The sequence below is a fragment of the Eleutherodactylus coqui genome, chromosome 5 (assembly GCF_035609145.1).
Source record: "Eleutherodactylus coqui strain aEleCoq1 chromosome 5, aEleCoq1.hap1, whole genome shotgun sequence".
Lineage (NCBI taxonomy): Eukaryota > Metazoa > Chordata > Amphibia > Anura > Eleutherodactylidae > Eleutherodactylus > Eleutherodactylus coqui.
The window spans coordinates 124,426,813-124,446,167 of NC_089841.1; the positions used below are offsets into that span (position 1 = coordinate 124,426,813).

At 41.9% G+C, this 19,355-nt stretch overlaps 1 protein-coding gene across 1 annotated transcript in view; it reads left to right on the plus strand.

The window, feature by feature from the left end:
- HSD17B4 (hydroxysteroid 17-beta dehydrogenase 4) overlaps window positions 1–19,355 on the plus strand; it is a 269,906-nt gene that overhangs the window by 143,273 nt on the left and 107,278 nt on the right. Inside the window, exons 15-16 of the mRNA XM_066603105.1 lie at window positions 988–1,059; window positions 7,947–8,050. Of these exons, the coding sequence (XP_066459202.1) occupies window positions 988–1,059; window positions 7,947–8,050 (176 nt within the window). The remainder of the gene's footprint in view (window positions 1–987; window positions 1,060–7,946; window positions 8,051–19,355) is intronic.

The following is a 19,355-nucleotide window of genomic DNA, read 5'->3' on the forward strand; positions in this document are numbered from 1 at the left end:
TCGCAGGGTGGTCTGCATGGAGACGCCCAACAATGAGCTATAATCTGTGAGCAAACCTGTCAATGACTGTTCAGCATCCCAGCACCACCACCGCAGGGAAGATACGACCTTACACATTCATTGGGCTATCCATGTAATAATGCATATGCTGGTTCTTCAGAGCTAAAGACTCCTATCTGCTCTCCACTGTAGTTAATAAATGAAGGTCCTGAGATTTTTTTACCCCCTTAAGTATTTCTCTTTAATGTAACAAGCAAATTCCAACTAATACACCTTGATCAGTGTCTGCTGACCTGCGATAGAGAAGTACGGGTAGCACAGGTTGATTTCCCTGTTCCAGCCTTTGTTGAAAACTTTATTTTTGACAAGCGCTCAGTTTCAATGTTTAAATTAAATTAATTGCCTTTCAGTTTGGATGAACTGCCTTAAGCGAAACACGTACAATTCCAAGTTAATTTTGCTACAAAAACCCACTCATCTGTTTTATGTGTAGAATGACTAATGGTTAATGGACTTTCAGGTGAACTGAAATGTAGTGCAGTACTCTGTTAGATTTTTTTTTATTGTAACTTATCAATTTGAGTTTCCTTTCTTGGATTTCTACTTTGTGAGTCCTTGTAAATTTTTACTCTGAAGTTATCCTTCGTCAGTTCTCAGGCAGAAGTCTTAAATTTGTAATGTCCAACATCAGGCCCTGCTTGTAGAACAGAACAAGGTTTTTGATATGGGCTGGGAAACTTTTTTTTTTTCAGCAAACTTGCCAGTTGCATTAATTTTGTGAAGTTGTTTTTTTTTCCTGTACATTTTCAGCAAAAGCTTTTTATTCAAGGTTCATCATAGATTTGTTGGCTCAGCAAATCTGGAAAAAAATATGCCCAGTGCTATCTGGACTGCATAGCATTATTTCCTGTTGTTGCCAGCAGGTTCTTTTCCATATATATGTATGTATATATATAGAAGATTCATTTCGCATTATTTATGTTACAGGAGAGATGCGCTCAGAGGGCACAGTGGCAGACATACTGGACAAAGGCTCCGGCGCTGTCATTCTGCTTGACGGTAGGTAGAGCATCCTATAAAGGTACCCTTGAAATGGTTAATGGCTCCTTCTGCTTGGAAAGCAAGTAGTGCTTGTCACTTATTGGAAACTTGTTAGTTTTATTAGAGTACACATCTCCATACAGTTTGCTTTCACTTTGCCTCCTCAATACAGAACTCTGTCAAAAACATTTCACACCAAAGCAATTTGCAGTTAGAATTACTAGAGGAGTAGAAGGCATTCACATTTCTGATCGAAGTGAAGGTCGTTTCAGGCGGAAAAGAGAACAGTGGCTGAGAATTACTAATGAGGTGTAGAGCAGAGAAGAAGAGAGCAAAGGCTGCACCCAGATTATGGGGATGTAATCTATATATCAGACCTCTTCATATCCTCTGTTCTGATGCATTCCTAAATCTGACAACATATATCAGTACCCAAAGTCCTGCATTGATATTAAAATAATGCACTTAAGATTTAAAGGGCCAACTTGGAGACTTCATTATGTATTATGTGGCAAGCAGCCCAAAGGAAGTAATCTTTTGTATCTCTCTATCTACTGTATCTTACTCTGTCTGTCTCTGCGCGACTCTGTCTGTCTCTGCGCGACTCTGTCTGTCTCTGCGCGACTCTGTCTGTCTCTGCGCGACTCTGTCTGTCTCTGCGCGACTCTGTCTGTCTCTGCGCGACTCTGTCTGTCTCTGCGCGACTCTGTCTGTCTCTGCGCGACTCTGTCTGTCTCTGCGCGACTCTGTCTGTCTCTGCGCGACTCTGTCTGTCTCTGCGCGACTCTGTCTGTCTCTGCGCGACTCTGTCTGTCTCTGCGCGACTCTGTCTGTCTCTGCGCGACTCTGTCTGTCTCTGCGCGACTCTGTCTGTCTCTGCGCGACTCTGTCTGTCTCTGCGCGACTCTGTCTGTCTCTGCGCGACTCTGTCTGTCTCTGCGCGACTCTGTCTGTCTCTGCGCGACTCTGTCTGTCTCTGCGCGACTCTGTCTGTCTCTGCGCGACTCTGTCTGGCTCTGCGCGCCTCTGTCTGGCTCTGCGCGCCTCTGTCTGGCTCTGCGCGCCTCTGTCTGGCTCTGCGCGCCTCTGTCTGGCTCTGCGCGCCTCTGTCTGGCTCTGCGCGCCTCTGTAGAATAATTGGCTGCACTTCAAATTAGTGAAAATAGAAGCTTTCATTCACCCATAACGTATCTGCTTATCTTCCTAACCCACTTTCAAGAAAAGTGTATAGCCGTGTTCCTTTACTGCAGCCCTCATGTGCCCAAACAGGTCATGATTTGAAGATATCCTTTATAGAAAGAGTATCTACTACAGTTTCTTCGGCCCGGACTGTAATTACATCACCTGGGCAATTGTAAGGGAATCCTGAAAACATGACCTGTATATCTAATTGATATTCATATTAGAATAAGTAAACAAAACCTAATTTATGTCCTAACAAGCGGACTTTGATGTCCCTGGATTGAGAATTTCTTCTGCTCACCAATGTGATTAGAATAGTCAATTACAGCATTTGGTATTCCATGAATGAAGTTCATAAATCTCCATTACTAATTAGATGTCAGACCCTAGAATGGCAGCTCCCATGATGATTGGAATAATGGCTGCTTTATGTTAAATGTTTACTTGTGTTTAGTGTGCTATGAATAACTGTATTAGCATAAAGACACATTTATACATCTGTTCTTCCCTTCGTACTGTTCCTTACTGACGGATTCAGTAGTCTGAATACTTTTATTTAGTTCTCGTATAGTTTCTAGCTGGGTTTTTGAATCACCAATAAGGTTTTCGCAAATCGAGTGATAAAATATTTCTTCAAGTACATCCTTCCCTGAATGATTGTGGTGTTGGGCAACCATAAGAATGCAGAGACATGCCAAACATTGCATCTACAAAGTCACTAAAATTGTACATACATGCATAAGTTGGGAATATATATATAATTGCTACAGTATAGTATATACGCCCAAAGATAGAACATGCCACGATTTTTATTCTCGCAGCATCACTGTGAGGGAAAAAAATGCTTATGTGAATAAGTCCATTCAAAAGAATAGCCCTTCACAGATATAGATTAAAATTTAATGTCTTTTATTAATATATTTTAAAATTGTGGGTTCACATATAACACTTCTTAACAATACAAAAGGAAAAGGACAGGTGACATATACACAAAGAAAGAACTGGCCCTAGTGGAGTTGTGTAGGGTGACGTATCTCCCAGATAGATATTTGGAGATCGAACCCGCACAAGTATATGGAGAAGGATAAAGGTCCAGATGAAGAGGGAATATTATCCGAATCCACAGATTGCGCGTACCTAGATATAAACGCGGTACAAAGAATAATACCTCTTTTAGGGCACAGAGTTGTGATTCATGTTGCTAAAACAATTTTTAATCTCCCATTAATAGCACCGTTGCCACGTGTACGGGTGCTAATTATATGGGCTCATATCAGGTCAGCGATACTGACTAGCACGTAAAACGGCTCGCTCGACGCGTTTCCCTGCCCTTGTAGGGGGCAGTTCCTCAGGAGCACGGGTAATGGTTGCCCGTAAATACGTGTTTCTGAAGTTGTCTCATAGGAATCATAAAGCAACAAGATTGATGCGACAGGATATAGTCCTGCTAAAGTTTAGTCCTACTAAGATGATACCACCTACTCGGTGTCCCCCGTAGGGTAATGGTCACTGCTCCTTACTAGTCACTTCCGGCGCGGCACTTTGTATTAGTACCGCTGTCGGACTCACAGAATATTTTAGGAGAGGTAAAGGGCCTTTCACTAGGTCTGGCATACACTGAGATATATGTCAGTGCATGACTCTCTCAGACAGCGCCTCCAGATAGTAAATGGCTACCGCTGTTCAGACTTAGTCGTCAGCCACTAGGGCGATGCTCAAGTGTGCCCCTTTACGGATTCCTGCAGTATCTATTGGGGTGTTCGCATTGGTCAGCACCGATGCAAGTTGATGCGACACCCGAATAGAGATAGCTCTGTCACTCGATATTAACACAAACGAGTGTACTTCTATGGTCTCTAGCCGACCCTTTTTACACAGCTGGTAGGAATCCCAACTGTGTCACATCCAGGTCAAATGCCTTACACCAATGAAGCCTAGGTAGAGAGCCGTATGTGCCTCAAATAGATAAGCTTCAGAGAGAGAGGCAATATTTCGGCTGAGTTTGGGGGATGATACCCCATTCAAAGTTCTATCATGGAAACCTAAGAAAGACAGAGCCCCTCTGGGTATCAATCCAAGCTGGATTGAACAGGGGTAGGAAGCAGAGACAGAGTGGTAGAGGTAGCGCCTGCGGCTCTGATGGTGAGCGGCCGGCTACAGAGTGACAGAGCTATCTCTATTCGGGTGTCGCATCAACTTGCATCGGTGCTGACCAATGCGAACACCCCAATAGATACTGCAGGAATCCGTAAAGGGGCACACTTGAGCATCGCCCTAGTGGCTGACGACTAAGTCTGAACAGCGGTAGCCATTTACTATCTGGAGGCGCTGTCTGAGAGAGTCATGCACTGACATATATCTCAGTGTATGCCAGACCTAGTGAAAGGCCCTTTACCTCTCCTAAAATATTCTGTGAGTCCGACAGCGGTACTAATACAAAGTGCCGCGCCGGAAGTGACTAGTAAGGAGCAGTGACCATTACCCTACGGGGGACACCGAGTAGGTGGTATCATCTTAGTAGGACTAAACTTTAGCAGGACTATATCCTGTCGCATCAATCTTGTTGCTTTATGATTCCTATGAGACAACTTCAGAAACACGTATTTACGGGCAACCATTACCCGTGCTCCTGAGGAACTGCCCCCTACAAGGGCAGGGAAACGCGTCGAGCGAGCCGTTTTACGTGCTAGTCAGTATCGCTGACCTGATATGAGCCCATATAATTAGCACCCGTACACGTGGCAACGGTGCTATTAATGGGAGATTAAAAATTGTTTTAGCAACATGAATCACAACTCTGTGCCCTAAAAGAGGTATTATTCTTTGTACCGCGTTTATATCTAGGTACGCGCAATCTGTGGATTCGGATAATATTCCCTCTTCATCTGGACCTTTATCCTTCTCCATATACTTGTGCGGGTTCGATCTCCAAATATCTATCTGGGAGATACGTCACCCTACACAACTCCACTAGGGCCAGTTCTTTCTTTGTGTATATGTCACCTGTCCTTTTCCTTTTGTATTGTTAAGAAGTGTTATATGTGAACCCACAATTTTAAAATATATTAATAAAAGACATTAAATTTTAATCTATATCTGTGAAGGGTTTCTGCAAACAATATATAGATTTTCATACCACTGTGATTTCATTCAAAAGAATAGAGTTTATTTGTGCCAGTTTTGTGTGTCTTACCCGTTTAAATGTGGCCTGATGCAGAGACTTTGGGGCAATTCAGAGTCAGGGCCGTGCATTTATGTGCACGTTTATCACAACATACGTTTAATCAAAAGGGTTAAATCCAAAGTAAAAAAAAAGCCTGCGCTCATAGGAAGAGCATGTAGCAGAGAGCGTAACCAAAGTAGCACCAATGGTCAAGGAACAAAAAAACTTACTTGGAAGGAGGAGGGAAATAATAAGCTAAAAATGATTATCATGGCTGGAGTTCCCTGTGTCTCCATCTGACACCCAGATACAATAAGTTTCTTCACCACCACCAGAAGGGAGCTTCTGTTTTGATCATATCCTCCTCCTTCCTACACAAGTAAGTGTTGTTTTTTTTTTTTTTTTGTTCCTTGACCATTGGTGCTTAGTTTTAGTTACGCTCTTTGCTACATGCTCTTACTATGAGCGCAGAATTGTTTTTGACTTCGGATTTATCCTTTTTGTTTTCATGTTCTGGGGACCTTTTCTTTAAAAGATCTCTGAAATCCGTGCTGGCATAGGAAGAGTTTTTCCAAGAACTGTTGTTGGAACCGCAGGTGAGGCACCTGGGCACCCAGATTTTTGGGTACAGGTGTGCACACCAGGTGAGTCCTAAACTTTTCAAAGAAACTCCTAGGCGCTTTCCTCATCTTTCCAACATTCGTTTAATGTATTTAATTTCTACTTCAGAATTCTCCACATTCTGTCATCAGACTTTATAGTCCACGGTACTAGGATTTAGCACTTGGGTATATAGCCATTTACAATAAAATTTTTAATCTGGAGTAGGGTCTTTGATAGTATAGTCACCAGGGTTATAACGTTTTTACAACCTCATATTCCAATATCCTAATTTGATGCTCTTTTGCCTAAAAACAAAAAATTCAATTGTTTAATATTTTTTTTCAGGAAAGGTCACCCTGAAATCATATAATTGGATTTATGGATGTGTATAGATTCTATATACATCCATATGTCCAATGTATATAGAATCTATATACATATGTATAGCCAATGACATGATTTCGGTGTGACCTTTTCTGGAAAAATATTGAAATAATGATTAAATTCTTTGTTTTTAGGCAAAAATGCATCAAATTAGGATATTGGAATATGAGGTTGTAAAAAAAAGTTATAACCTTAAGGTCTCCCTCACACAGGCGTTTGCAGTAAACGTAGCATTTTTCAATGCTGCTTTTACTGTGATTTCAGCAGCGCTGGCATGCGTTATGCCAGTGTTTTGGATGCATTTTCAGTACCGCTGATACTGCAACCAAGGAAGCTGAAAACAAAAAAATCAAATACTCACCTAGTAGGCGCCGTCTGCCGTCCCTGCAGGCTTCCAGGCACTTGTCTATGCCTGCAGAGCATCTCTTGCTGGTAACCAGGCTTCAAGACCACGCCTCCAGCAAGAGATTGCTCTGATTGGCTGAACCGTGAGCCATTCATTCATTGAATGTCTGTGATTGATTCATCCAGCGCTGGCTGTGATTGGCTCTGGATTAGCAAATCAGAGCAATCTCTTGCTGCCGGCGTGCCGAGCACATCCACCGGGCCGAAAGAAGATCCAGCCGCGACGGAGGGAAGATCCGCAGCGTCCGGACAGGTAAGTACATCTTCTTTTTAGGCCTCATGTCCGCGGGAAAGGAGGGACCCGCTGTGGGATTCTGCATGAAGAATCCGCAGCTGGCCTGATTTTCCCCGTGGACATGAGGCCTTAGGAGTTTGATTGTCTTTGGACTGTTTACGTCTATGTCAAAAGCTGCATTTGGAGTCTCTCATAGATTTCGTCATTTTGCTAGAAGAAAAATTATCCCTGCACTAAGCACTAGTTTTTTCGCCAAAGTGCCAGATACCTCTGCAGAACCTAATGGACCTCGTTATAGGACAATGAGGTCCGTCATGTGATTGAAAAGACAACACAGATGTGAATAGAGCCTAAGGAATCTATAGATACAGTAACTGGATCTTTACATACTTCTTAATCTGCATCTTATGAGCAGGACTGCAAATGGGAAGATGGAACAATACCTCTGCAGCGCCACCTATTGGAAGGGCAGCATTTCTGCGAGTCAATGTCAGACGTTTAACAAGTCGTGTAACAATGACTGGGAATTGTAAGCCAAAGCCAGAATAACCATACACAGGCAGCTGTTTTGTGGTTTTTGCTCTTCATCAGTATGCTGTAGGATTCTGACTTGCTAGTGACAGCCTTATAGGGATGGGTCAGGAAGGGTAGGGTATTCTTTCTCCTTAAGGAGAGCACCTAGAAGTTGTGTGAGGAGACTTATAATGCTATCCATGCTTCTCTGGGAAATATGCAATGCAAAGATGGAACAATACCTCTGCAGCGCCACCTATTGGAAGGCAGCATTCCTGCAAGTCAATGTCAGACTTTTTTAAAGCAGCACTGTGGTTTTAGACTGCTATGTCTGAGAATTCCTTCATCCTCCTCATCTTTCTATTCGTCTACAGAAGATATAAACAGGAACGCACTTATTTCTTTCTCTATTTTCCCTAGTAAACACTTACTGTGGTAAAGAACTCATCTGCTACAACCAGTTTTCTGTGTTTGTGGTCGGTGCCGGTGGATTTGGTGGGAAAAGGTCATCCCCTAAGGGCAAGGTATGTATAATGCACAGTGCACTACTTTATGTGCTTGTACTAGCTCTAAATAATGAATGTGACTGTCCCCTTTCAGCACTTGTAGCAAACACATTATGAATTCATACCACTGATGCCTGAGAAATGTGGATGTGGGTTAATTAAAGCTTTTATTAAACACTACATAACCAGAAGTTTGAGCATTATTAGTACTATAATCTAGATTCACAGTTTGTTTTAATTTTAACCCAACTGTGTCCTCATGTAGACAAACTGTTAGAATACATCTAGGACTTTCAGAGAAGACTTGAGTCCTGCTTTCCCCACCTACACAGAGTGATGACAGAGCTCTGTACATAAATTCAATCGCTGGGTGGTGGAAGCAGGACTCGCAGCAGGATTCCTCTGGTCCTGATGGCATTCAAACAACTTTTACTTGAAACGATGGGATCAATTAGTAGTTCAATATGTCTGCAGCTTGACGTCTCTACTCAGATCTCCTATGCTCCCCGACCCTCCAGACAGCATAGAAGTAGAAAAATGTCATTTTTACTATTTTTTGAATACTTTTGAACTTTGAAAAGGCATCACTTTTCTATTGTTCTGATTTGATTTTGAGTTCTTTTATGCATATGCTTTTATACAGTAACATCTTTAGATGTGGAACAACCAAATCTTGTCCCATAGTAGATCAATGCTGTAAGCAATGCAGGACATGTTAGTAAAATATGAAGGCAGTGTGGATCTTTAATTGCAGTAGTTGACAATCTGATCCCCCCCTGATGAAGCTACCCATGGTATAGTGATATGCGTGAGTCACTCAGCATCATGCCCAGGATGGATAGATCATTTTTGATGATTGCATATTTTTTGTGCCATAGTGAGTATGTCACTTGTTTGCTGTTGGATATCTTTTTAATGACTGCTTTAGAAGGCTTGAACTAAAAGACCAGTGGATTATTTTCGTTTCCATTCTATATTGACAATATTTCGGTGGGTATTGTTGCTTACCAGGACGGTGTTATTGTTGGAGTTTAGAATGTTCTTTTGATACGTTTTAAATGTTTTTGTTTTTATTTACTTTCTTTTTCCTCAAAGGTTTTTGTGCGTTTTACAAATATGTGATAAAAACGTTTTCATCTTTTTGCTACTTTGGTATGTGCCGTGCTTCTGCGTCGGTCTGCTTTTCCTTTTGGATATCATCTGATCGCTTTTTTCATTATCTAAATCTGTATAAGAAAAAATCTTTATGGTTGTACTTCAAACAACCTCTTTATTTTCAGTGCTGAGCTCCTATATCTACCAGTAGGACCCAGGAAACTGCCCACAAAATAGCTGTATCATCAGCATACGTCTACTTATTGATTATTACTGTATTTCCAAACAGTGCAGCATCTCTTCGGCAAAATAATTTTTAATTATCCATATGGATGGAGTCCTTTTTTAATTCATGAAAATAATGCCTTTTGAATTGAGCTTCTCTCATACTTGGCAATGTACTCTTATGGCTGAGGGAAGCCGTGGCCTGTTATAGCTTTACATTGAGACAGACGATATTGCGAAAATGTAGCAAATGAATGTAATGTATGGACACAATGGGTCTTTCAAAATTGGAGCTGCTCCTACAGAGCAGAGCAACTCTGTGTTCTTCCACAAAGAAAGCAGGGATCCTCCCTCAAGGACATCCTAATGGGTCATATGTAGAGATGAGCGAGCATACTCGCTAAGGGCAATTATTCGATCGAGCATTGCCCTTAGCGAGTACGTGCCCGCTTGGAAGAAAAGGTTCGGCTGCCGGCGTGGGTGAGAGGTGAGTTGCGGCAGTAAGCAGGGGGGAGAGAGAGATCTCCACTCCATTCCTCCCCGCTCCTTGCCCGCCGCCGGCAGCCGAACCTTTTCTTCTGAGCGGGCAGGTACTTGTTAAGGGCAATGCTCTATCGAGTAATTGCCCTTAGCAAGTATGCTCGCTCATCTCTAGTCATATGGATGGAACAACCACTTTAAGCGCTTATTCACACAGGTGTATACTATTTTGGTCCGTGAAATGAGCAGCATTTTTATTGCAGTTATGTATACGTATTTGGCGTTTATCCAGTTTTTCCATGTGTATTCATTGTATTTTTTTTTTCAAGTGTGCAAAAATAACTGCAAGACAACCAAGCTTAGGTCACTTTTTTATTTTTTTTAACCACGGTCACCCACCAACATGTTCAAAAATTGCGGTGAATCTGCATGCAACTACATATTTTCTTTTTGGTTTTATGTGATGCCATTGACTTTGTTGGGCAATTTTGTTCTTTGATATGGACCAAAATAGGACCTGCTATTTTTTTTTTTTGGTGGTGGGGCTCTGAATAACCTAGTGCAATTCAATTGGGTTTATGCTGTATGTATTATGTGCATAAAGAATACGGGCATAATATGGACCATAGATATGCCCGTGTAAATGAGCCATAACACAAAGTGTTGGTCCCTAATACTTCACTGTTTATGCGCATACAGATCTTTTAATACAGCATTCTGCCAGTATTGGTAAAAGCTGCATAAAAGTAAGATAAAAGTTTGACTACATGACCAGAATCCCGTTAATGGATTTTTCTGTGAACTTTGTTTCCCTTTCTACTGCAAACCTTATTTATATCACTTGTACCACCGAGCCTTACAATAGAGGAACAGAATGCAGCAGACAAATATAAAATATTCAACTTTCCTGCAGTAACAAGTCTGTAAATAGAATCTGTAGTCTCTTGCGGACTGTTGCCTTGTGCTTATCCCTATTGTCATTGTATAGATTTTACTGCAATAAGAATACCATATTGGTTGTCCATTTCTTGCTTTACATATATATTGCTGAGAACATGTTGAATGAGCTGTAAATCTGATTCTCTTTTGAAGAATTTCGGGGATTCGAGAGTAGAGCCTCCCATCCTTCATTCTCTTTAGAAAGCACTGGAGTTGGTTAGACTGCGTTTACCTCCAATGGATTATAATGAAATATGAGCATATCTAAAGAGAATGTTGTAGTGGAAATGGATATGAACAATGACCGAGATCAATAAGTTTATGGAATCAATCTTGTTTTATTGTTTGGTTTTATCTGATTTGGTAATTTAACTATTAGGCCGCCTGCACGTGGCTGGATTTGCTGCAGAATCTGGAGTGGGTGTCCGCCTCCGGATTCTGCAGCAAATAGTGTCCATAGACATGCAATGTAAAAGCGGGTTTCCATGCCCAAGAGCGGAAATCAATAGCGATTTTCCGCTCATGGGGGAAAAATCGCAGCATGCTGTATTTTTGGCCAGATTCTGCGCGGGCAGATGAAGGCACTGCGAGCAGGTATGCAGGGGGTCCGAATGGGTCACCGGCCGGGCATTGGCTCGGATTCCGCTGCGGGATCCAGCATGCGGAATCCGACCCGGTGGTGTGCTTTCGACCTTGCTTAAAGGCTTTGCTCACCTTGAGGTGGGGTATCTTTTCCAAATAAATGCATGCATTTTGGTCTGAAAACGATTTTTTCAGTGAGGATTTAATTTACATTTTGTGCAGTTTCTCTTGCAGCTTCTACATATTACTGTATATAGACATTGCGGTCTTAATCTCATCAGGAGTTCTGGCAGTGAAGCTGGACTGCTCTTGGTTTTCCTCTGCTCTCTTCTCTCCTGAACGTATTAGTTTTTGACCACCGCAAAGTTTCTTTATTGTAGTTCTAAATTAGTTAAGTGCAGGAGAGGAGAGATGAGGGCTGAAAACTAAGCAGTCAGTCAGTTAGTGAGACTTGGGGTCCTTTTGAATGGGATAACAGTTGTCCAAGCAATTATTGCCCTGTGATAATTCAGGCATTCATAAACCATTCCCAGGCATTTCCAGATTCTCCTGACAGGCCAATCATCATTGAACTGAACAATCTGAGCAAAAAAATAAAAAATGTTTAACTTTGTTATGTGTGTGTAAATGGGCATCGTTTGAAAGCAAACAACTCTTTTGCTCGCTTCAATGATTAATTGCGGTTTGTAAAAAGACCTTTTAGACTGCAGTGTCTGCATACAGTGATAAGTAGAAGCTGCAGAAGACAAAAGTGCAAACCTTTTAATTAAGCCCTATTGCAAATATGATTGGTAGCTCAAAATGCATACGTTTTAAGTGAATAAATACCCGTACTGGTGTCCAAAGCCTTTAAGCTTCATTCAGATGTGTTTGGGCAGGATTCTAATGCTATTATGGTCAATACCATTTCATCCAGATCAAGTTTACATTCCCCATAGTAGCATTCTTTATAGTACCCCATAGAATTAAATGCACTTAGGCACAGTTTAATTAGTACATACTAAGTATGAGTTTGTATTGCTGACTGTATGATGGATTCTTACTGCATTTGGCAGATTTCCTAATGACCATATTTATTTGAATCCTTTGAAATGCTACCTTTTCCTACCCAAACATTTTCAGAAAAATAAAGCCAACAACAAAAATGGGCAATTATGCTGAGAAAACGTACATTCTTATGAGAAGGCATGGTAATGATATATAGGTCTTTCCTTAAAGTGTCACTATAACTTTGATGTCCTGCTTGATCAGACATTGGGCATGAAGAAGAGAGGCGAGGAGCACAGTGGGTGGTATAGTTTCTGAAGCAACTGTACGAGACCCAAAGAGTCTGAAATACTGATTTAATACCAATTAATAGAAGCTGGTCATGAGGCTCTTCACATGTCGTATGATTGCCTTGGCAACAACACTGCCCGCCAGGCTTCCTACATCTTTCCACGCCTGATATCTCATTGGGTAGGAGATTGGAATTATAGTTGACACTTGGAGATCTTTTTGGTCCTAATAGTAGGGAAGGGATGACAGCTCCTTTTTAATTGGTATGAGATAGCCATAGCTTCGTATAGAAGTTCTGAAGGCACAGTAGATCGCTTCTTTAGTTCATAAAGAACTTCTTTTAAATCGTGAGACCTTTTAGTGTTCTCTGAACATATAATGGTAGAGTCCCTGCCAAAGGGGAGTCATGCTGTCCACGTCAGGTGTGCTTTTTTAACAAGTTACTTGACAAATTAGCAACCCCAATTATCTAGACATTGGTTAAAAAAACTGAATATGACAACTCTTGTCTGCGGCTTTTCTGCTACGTCCTCCATGCTACACTTCAGAATCTGGCAGTGCGGCTGACCTGTGCATGCACCGATGAGTACACCGCAAGATTTTGTAAGCAAAGCATCAATAACATAGGGGTAAAGCTGCAGACAAGTGCCTGCCCCCTGTCCGGTCTGTGTGTCTTACATACGACGCTGGAGGTATTGAAACAGAGATTCCTTAGGTATGTCTAAATAAGGTACCATGGGAAAATTAGTTTTGAAAACAGGTGCAGGCAATGATTCTACCACTGGGCTTAGCTTACTATATTAAAAATTGATGACAGGTTCCCTTTAAAGGGAATTTAAGCAAACACTCTATTTTTGCCATGTACTGTGTACATAGACCAAAGACAGTGGTGTGCCACCAATGGAAGCAGACCATGAGACTGTGGTAGAGCATGTGGGGTAGAGGTGAGGGAGGACATATAGAGCGGTACCGCACTGTGGGGAGCTTTACAGATGAGTGAGGAGTTTAATTGTATTCTATAGTGGACCAGCACAGGGTAGATGCATGGGGGTAGTGGGTGCTGAGAGCTTGCAAAAAGTACAGTAAGAAAAAAAAAAAAGTTTCAAATATGCAACGCCCAATGTGCAAAAACACGGTACAAATGTGCATGCAAATGCGAATATGCTCGTGTGTATTTGACCCAAGAGTGGTTTATGTATATTATGAAAACCAAATTGTAAGCGGTTAAGTGTGAAGGGATCAATGAAATCTACGTACTTTCATTGCCTCCATTCACCACGTATTATGTGGGCATAATACGTTATTAAATTACGCTCGTGTGAACCTGTCCTCAGTCATTTTAGATCACTAGATAGTGAGGAGACTGGAGTGGTGAAATAGGCCTATTTGGCATAGGGAAGAGCAAAGTTGTAAGTTCTGACGTGTGTTCCCAACAGGCGTTCAGCTCACCTAGAACACGGCTGAAGGAAACATGTCTGAAGCATGTGCCAAGGTAGCTATGGTCTGTAATGGGAGGGACTGAGCGTGGGGAATGCTGCATTGTCCAGGGCAGTTTTGAGAGTTACAGTTTTTGGGAGCCAGATCGGGAGAAGAGAAGGAAGAGATTGGGGACAATGATGACTGTAACTACTCTATAAATTGCTGGGAGTTGATCGCCTGCAGATTTGTGTGTGTGATAGGTAGGAGACAGACAAGAATATTTGATAGTAAAGGAAGCTGCGGTCAGAGAGCAGGAGAGGGAAGTAATAATTCAGAAACAGAGAAAGTCAAGTGTATTGCCGTCTCGGTTGTTGGAGGAGCAGTAAGTTGTGAAAGGTCTAGGGAGAAGGTTAATGATAGAAATAAAGAGGCAGACGGGGAGATTGGATTGTCAACAGGGATGTTAGTCACCCAAAATGAGAGTTGGTATTTCACAGAAAAGAAAGCAGAGTTGTTCCCCATGCACTACCCTGTCCTCTCTGCTATGTGGCGTGGTCTTTCCATCAAACTATCTTTTGTAATAATATATAGAGAAACTCCAAGGCACCAGAGGTATCCAAAATAAAATGGTCTTTTATCCCATCCTTTAAAAATGCAAAGCAATGTACGTTTCAGTCAAGCAGGCATAAGGTAGATACAAGCATAGCCTTGGGATTTCACAGGATAAGAAATGGGGAAGTCAGGTGGCAAAGTGATCAAGAAACTGGCAGGGAGGGCATGGGGGGGCAATAGAGGACAACTCACAGGGAGTCAAAGGGTATGGACTTTAAGGCTGGGTTCACACGGGGCGGAATTGCTGCGGAATTTCCTGCAGTTTTAAGTTGTAGACTAAGCAGCGAAGTGGCCAAGCCACGCTGAAACTGACATGCTGTGCGAAATTCAAAGCCGCAGTACGTCAATTGTATTGCCGTTTGCGCTGAGGGCTCTCTTCTCTGTATGGGGAGAAGCCACTTTCAAAACCCGCGCCAAATGTCTCAGGACTTCAATTGCAGAAATCTCACAAAATTTCCATGCAGTCCCGCTACGGACATTCCGCAAGATTTCTGCCCCGTGTGAGCACAGCCTAAAAGAGGGGAATATGAGTGAGCATACTGGAAATGTATCCGGAAACTGTACTGTAGACTAGAACTGGAGATGGCTGAGGAGGTGGGACTCCATGAGCTCTATGTACACCCCAGACCAAAATGTGAATTAGCCTGTACAAAACTGAGACTCAGAATAGTCAGAGAAGCGGAACAGATTTATATGCTGAGAACTAAATTCTCTTCACATAAAATGCTGATATGAATTAATAGTAAAACATGGACTGACGTTATTGAGTGTGTGTTAAGGGGCATAGTAAATGTCCCTGGAACTGTGAAGATGTTATGAATGAAAGAGTAGAAGATGTGTGGAACAAACTTCCAGCAGATATGGTTGGAAAATTAACAATAATGAATCCAAGCATGCCTGGGATAAGCATAGATCTATCCTAAGAGAATACAAAGGAAGTAATATTACGGCAGACTAGATGGACCATGTGCTCTTTTTCTGCCGTCAGTATTTTGGGTTTCAGTGGGACTTTATTTTATTTTATTTATTCAGTAGTTTTTATTCATTTTGAAATTGAGGAGATGTCCTAACACTGACACTATAAGGCACATACTGCAGACTACTTTTCAGATTACTAACGGCCATTAAACGTATACATTTCATGCTGCGTGTCTTCACAATAAATCCATCCCCTTTTATTATGTCTGTTTGCATGGGATTACTGACCCCCATATAATAACTAAGCTTCTTTTCTAGGTGTATGTTCACATGTTGTGGAGATGCTACTGATTTTCCACCAGCAGTCTGTATAAGATTTCAAGAAGCTGACCTGCGATGATTAAAATTGCAAGTTATGCCCTATCCATAGGATTGGGGGGATAACTTGCTCAGTGGGGATCTCACTGCTGACTGAACAGGACTCCAGTGTCTTGCTCTGACAGTCAATGTGGAGATCGCTTCTCCTCCCGCATTGAGATCACTGGAGTACTGGCTGAGCATGTGCCGTCAGCGTTTATAAATTTCAAAGGGACTGACATAAGTACCCAAGTTTGTGCCACTCGGTAATCTCTGTAGTCCCATTGACAGTGAATGGAGTGCTTAAAGGAGATGTCCCGCGCCGAAACGGGTTTTTTTTTTTTTAAACCCCCCCCCCCCCCCCGTTCGGCGCGAGACAACCCCGATGCAGGGGTTAAAAAAACCACCCGCACAGCGCTTACCTGAATCCCGGCGGTCCGGCGTCTTCATACTCACCTGCTGAAGATGGCCGCCGGGATCCTCTGTCTTCATGGACCGCAGGGCTTCTGTGCGGTCCATTGCCGATTCCAGCCTCCTGATTGGCTGGAATCGGCACGTGACGGGGCGGAGCTACACGGAGCTACACGGAGCCCCATAGAGAAGAGGAGAAGACCCGGACTGCGCAAGCGCGGCTAATTTGGCCATCGGAGGGCGAAAATTAGTCGGCACCATGGAGACGAGGACGCTAGCAACGGAGCAGGTAAGTATAAAACTTTTTATAACTTCTGTATGGCTCATAATTAATGCACAATGTATATTACAAAGTGCATTATTATGGCCATACAGAAGTGTATAGACCCACTTGCTGCCGCGGGACAACCCCTTTAATTCAGTCTCCTGCTAACTGCGTGGGGTGCACTAATCCTGCAATGAGGAGGATGGAGGGACACTGGACCCTCATTCTCGAGATCGGCATTTTCTCAGCAGTGAGACCACCAATATTAAGCAAGTTATCCCCTATCCTGTGGATAGGGGATAACTTGCATTTTTGGTACAACCTCTTTAAACCTGCAGTATTTCAATTTACCCTGTGACTTCTCACCATGCATTTCACCTATTCAAATGAGCAGGTGAAATCCAAGGCAAAATTTGTGTGGTACATAGAAATATTGACAAGGAACGTGTTAAGGCAGCAGAAATGCATTCCTAAGCACTTGCTCACGACCTAAATGTTGCAGGTTCAGGTAGCCGGGTCAAGATTTACTCAGCCTTCCATCCTTCCAGGGTTGGTAAAATGAGTAAAAAGAGTTCCCAGATGACTGCAGAAGGCAAAAACAGTCTTCCGAAAAAACATCACATTGTGACGCCACCCAAGGAGTTAGTCATGACTCTGTGCTTACACCAGGGGAGTTGACCTCTACCTACATGGAGATATTGACAAGGATCTGCACCAAAACCCGCAATGTGTGAACTAAACCTAGACTTCATAATTTTTAGTGTTTTTCATCAGGTGTGCCACAGCAATAGCTGCCACATGCATATCATTACAATAATGTCTTAAAATCATGTAATATACAGTGTATGAGGTGAGCAAGTGGCGGGACTGTTAACCTTCCTTTCCTCCACCCCCAGATAATATGACTAATATAGAACTAATATATTATAGGTGATGGGTATAGTGCAGGCAGTAATATGAATACATCAGCATTTACTGTGACTTGATAAATCATTATAATCACCGACGGCATAAGGTTCTCCATTTTCGAAATACTCATGGACATGTACTGTCTTTTTTTTTAGTCTAGTCACTAGCAGTCCCCCATTTTTACCTGACTGCCCATAAATTTACGGACCGTTGTGCACCTGGCAAGCAAGGCCAACGGCTATGATGTGAATGGATCCTAGTGACACAGATGCAATTCCGCTATTGAACTTCAATCTAATTCTATAGAAGTGTAATTATTTCTTGTAAATGGAATAATTAGCCTGATGTGTGTAAACAGAGAGTAGTTCTGCAGGTAGCGTTATACTGGAAAGTCTGCTAGCACGCTTTCCATTTGAAATTATGTATTCCCTCTGGGTATATGCAGAACTTAATTTAGCAGTTCACGGCCCAAAATTGACCCATTTACAAGAAATACGCTCCAGCAGGTTTTATTTTCTTGACAAAGAGAATAGCAAAATTCATTTTACCAACACATCATGATTTTATGGGCAAATGAACAAAGCTTCCCTAATTAAACTTCAATATGTAGTCTTTATTTAAATAGTTTATCTACTCAAGAATGCTATTTTTGCATCGTAAAACTGCGTGCCAAAGTTATTCCAGATAATTGTCTTTCCATCTGCTATTAATACCCCAGCAAAAGCCTCTGCTTCCAGGTCATATAAACATAAAGCATTCTTACAGATCCATATCTGTTGCACGTGCTTAGAATTGTAGCTACTTTACCTCTTGGCTGGATTTTCTGGTTACTGATTCGTTTATCTCGGTTAATTAGGTAATAAAAATGTGTTGTTTGCAGTGTCGCATTCTTACAACAAGGGTTGATGTTTGAAGCAGTGCCATAACCCATTACCCTTATGCCAGTGGAAGTATGTTGGGTGGATGGTATGTAGGGGCTGCCTGTTTAATTAAAATGCAGGAGAAAAAAACATTTTATTCTTTGATCTCCAAAGACCTAATACATATCTAAATTTTTTTTTTTTTTTACATCTACCACCATGAATTCTTTCCCACTATTGTAAAATAACTGTTAGGTAGCGCCTTGAGTTTTTTGAGTTAGCCATGACTGTAACACCTGTTTGACCATATTTTTAGCCGTGTCTTGTAAAATTACTGCACCTTCAACAAAATTCTACCTTTTACCCTTTTTGAAGTACAATCTTTCTATATCAACTCGTCTTCTGATCTCCAAGTGGCCATTCTACACTGACCACCAGGTTCTGTCCTGGGATCCCTACACTTTATCTTTACCTTTTGGCCTAGGGCAGATTATGGAATACTCTGGCTTTCAGTACCTCATTTACACTGGCGATGCTTGGATCTACCTTGTTGGCCCAGATGTAACCTATCCACAGTGTTTACAAGCTATATCCTACTTGGCTAACTTTTCATTCTTCCCTGTCTTTCAAACTACACATTCAAGACCTCCAACCACTTCCAACTTTAAGACGTCTCTGAAATCATCTCTTTCCTCAAGTTTGATTCAAGAAAAGTCCTAATACGTGCCCTCATCATCTCCCGCCTAGAATACTCAAACATACTTTCTGTGGTTTCTCCTCAAACACTCTTTCGCTCTTCCAATCCCATCTCAACTGTGGTGGCCAACTAATTCACCTCTCCTTTTATTATTACTATTCCTCTCCCCTCTGCCATTTTTTTTACTGGCTACTTCTATTCCAGCAAATTCTGTTCAAAATATTCTCAGTCTGACAGCTGTAGACATTCTTATTGAAGTCTGTACAGCTCCGATGT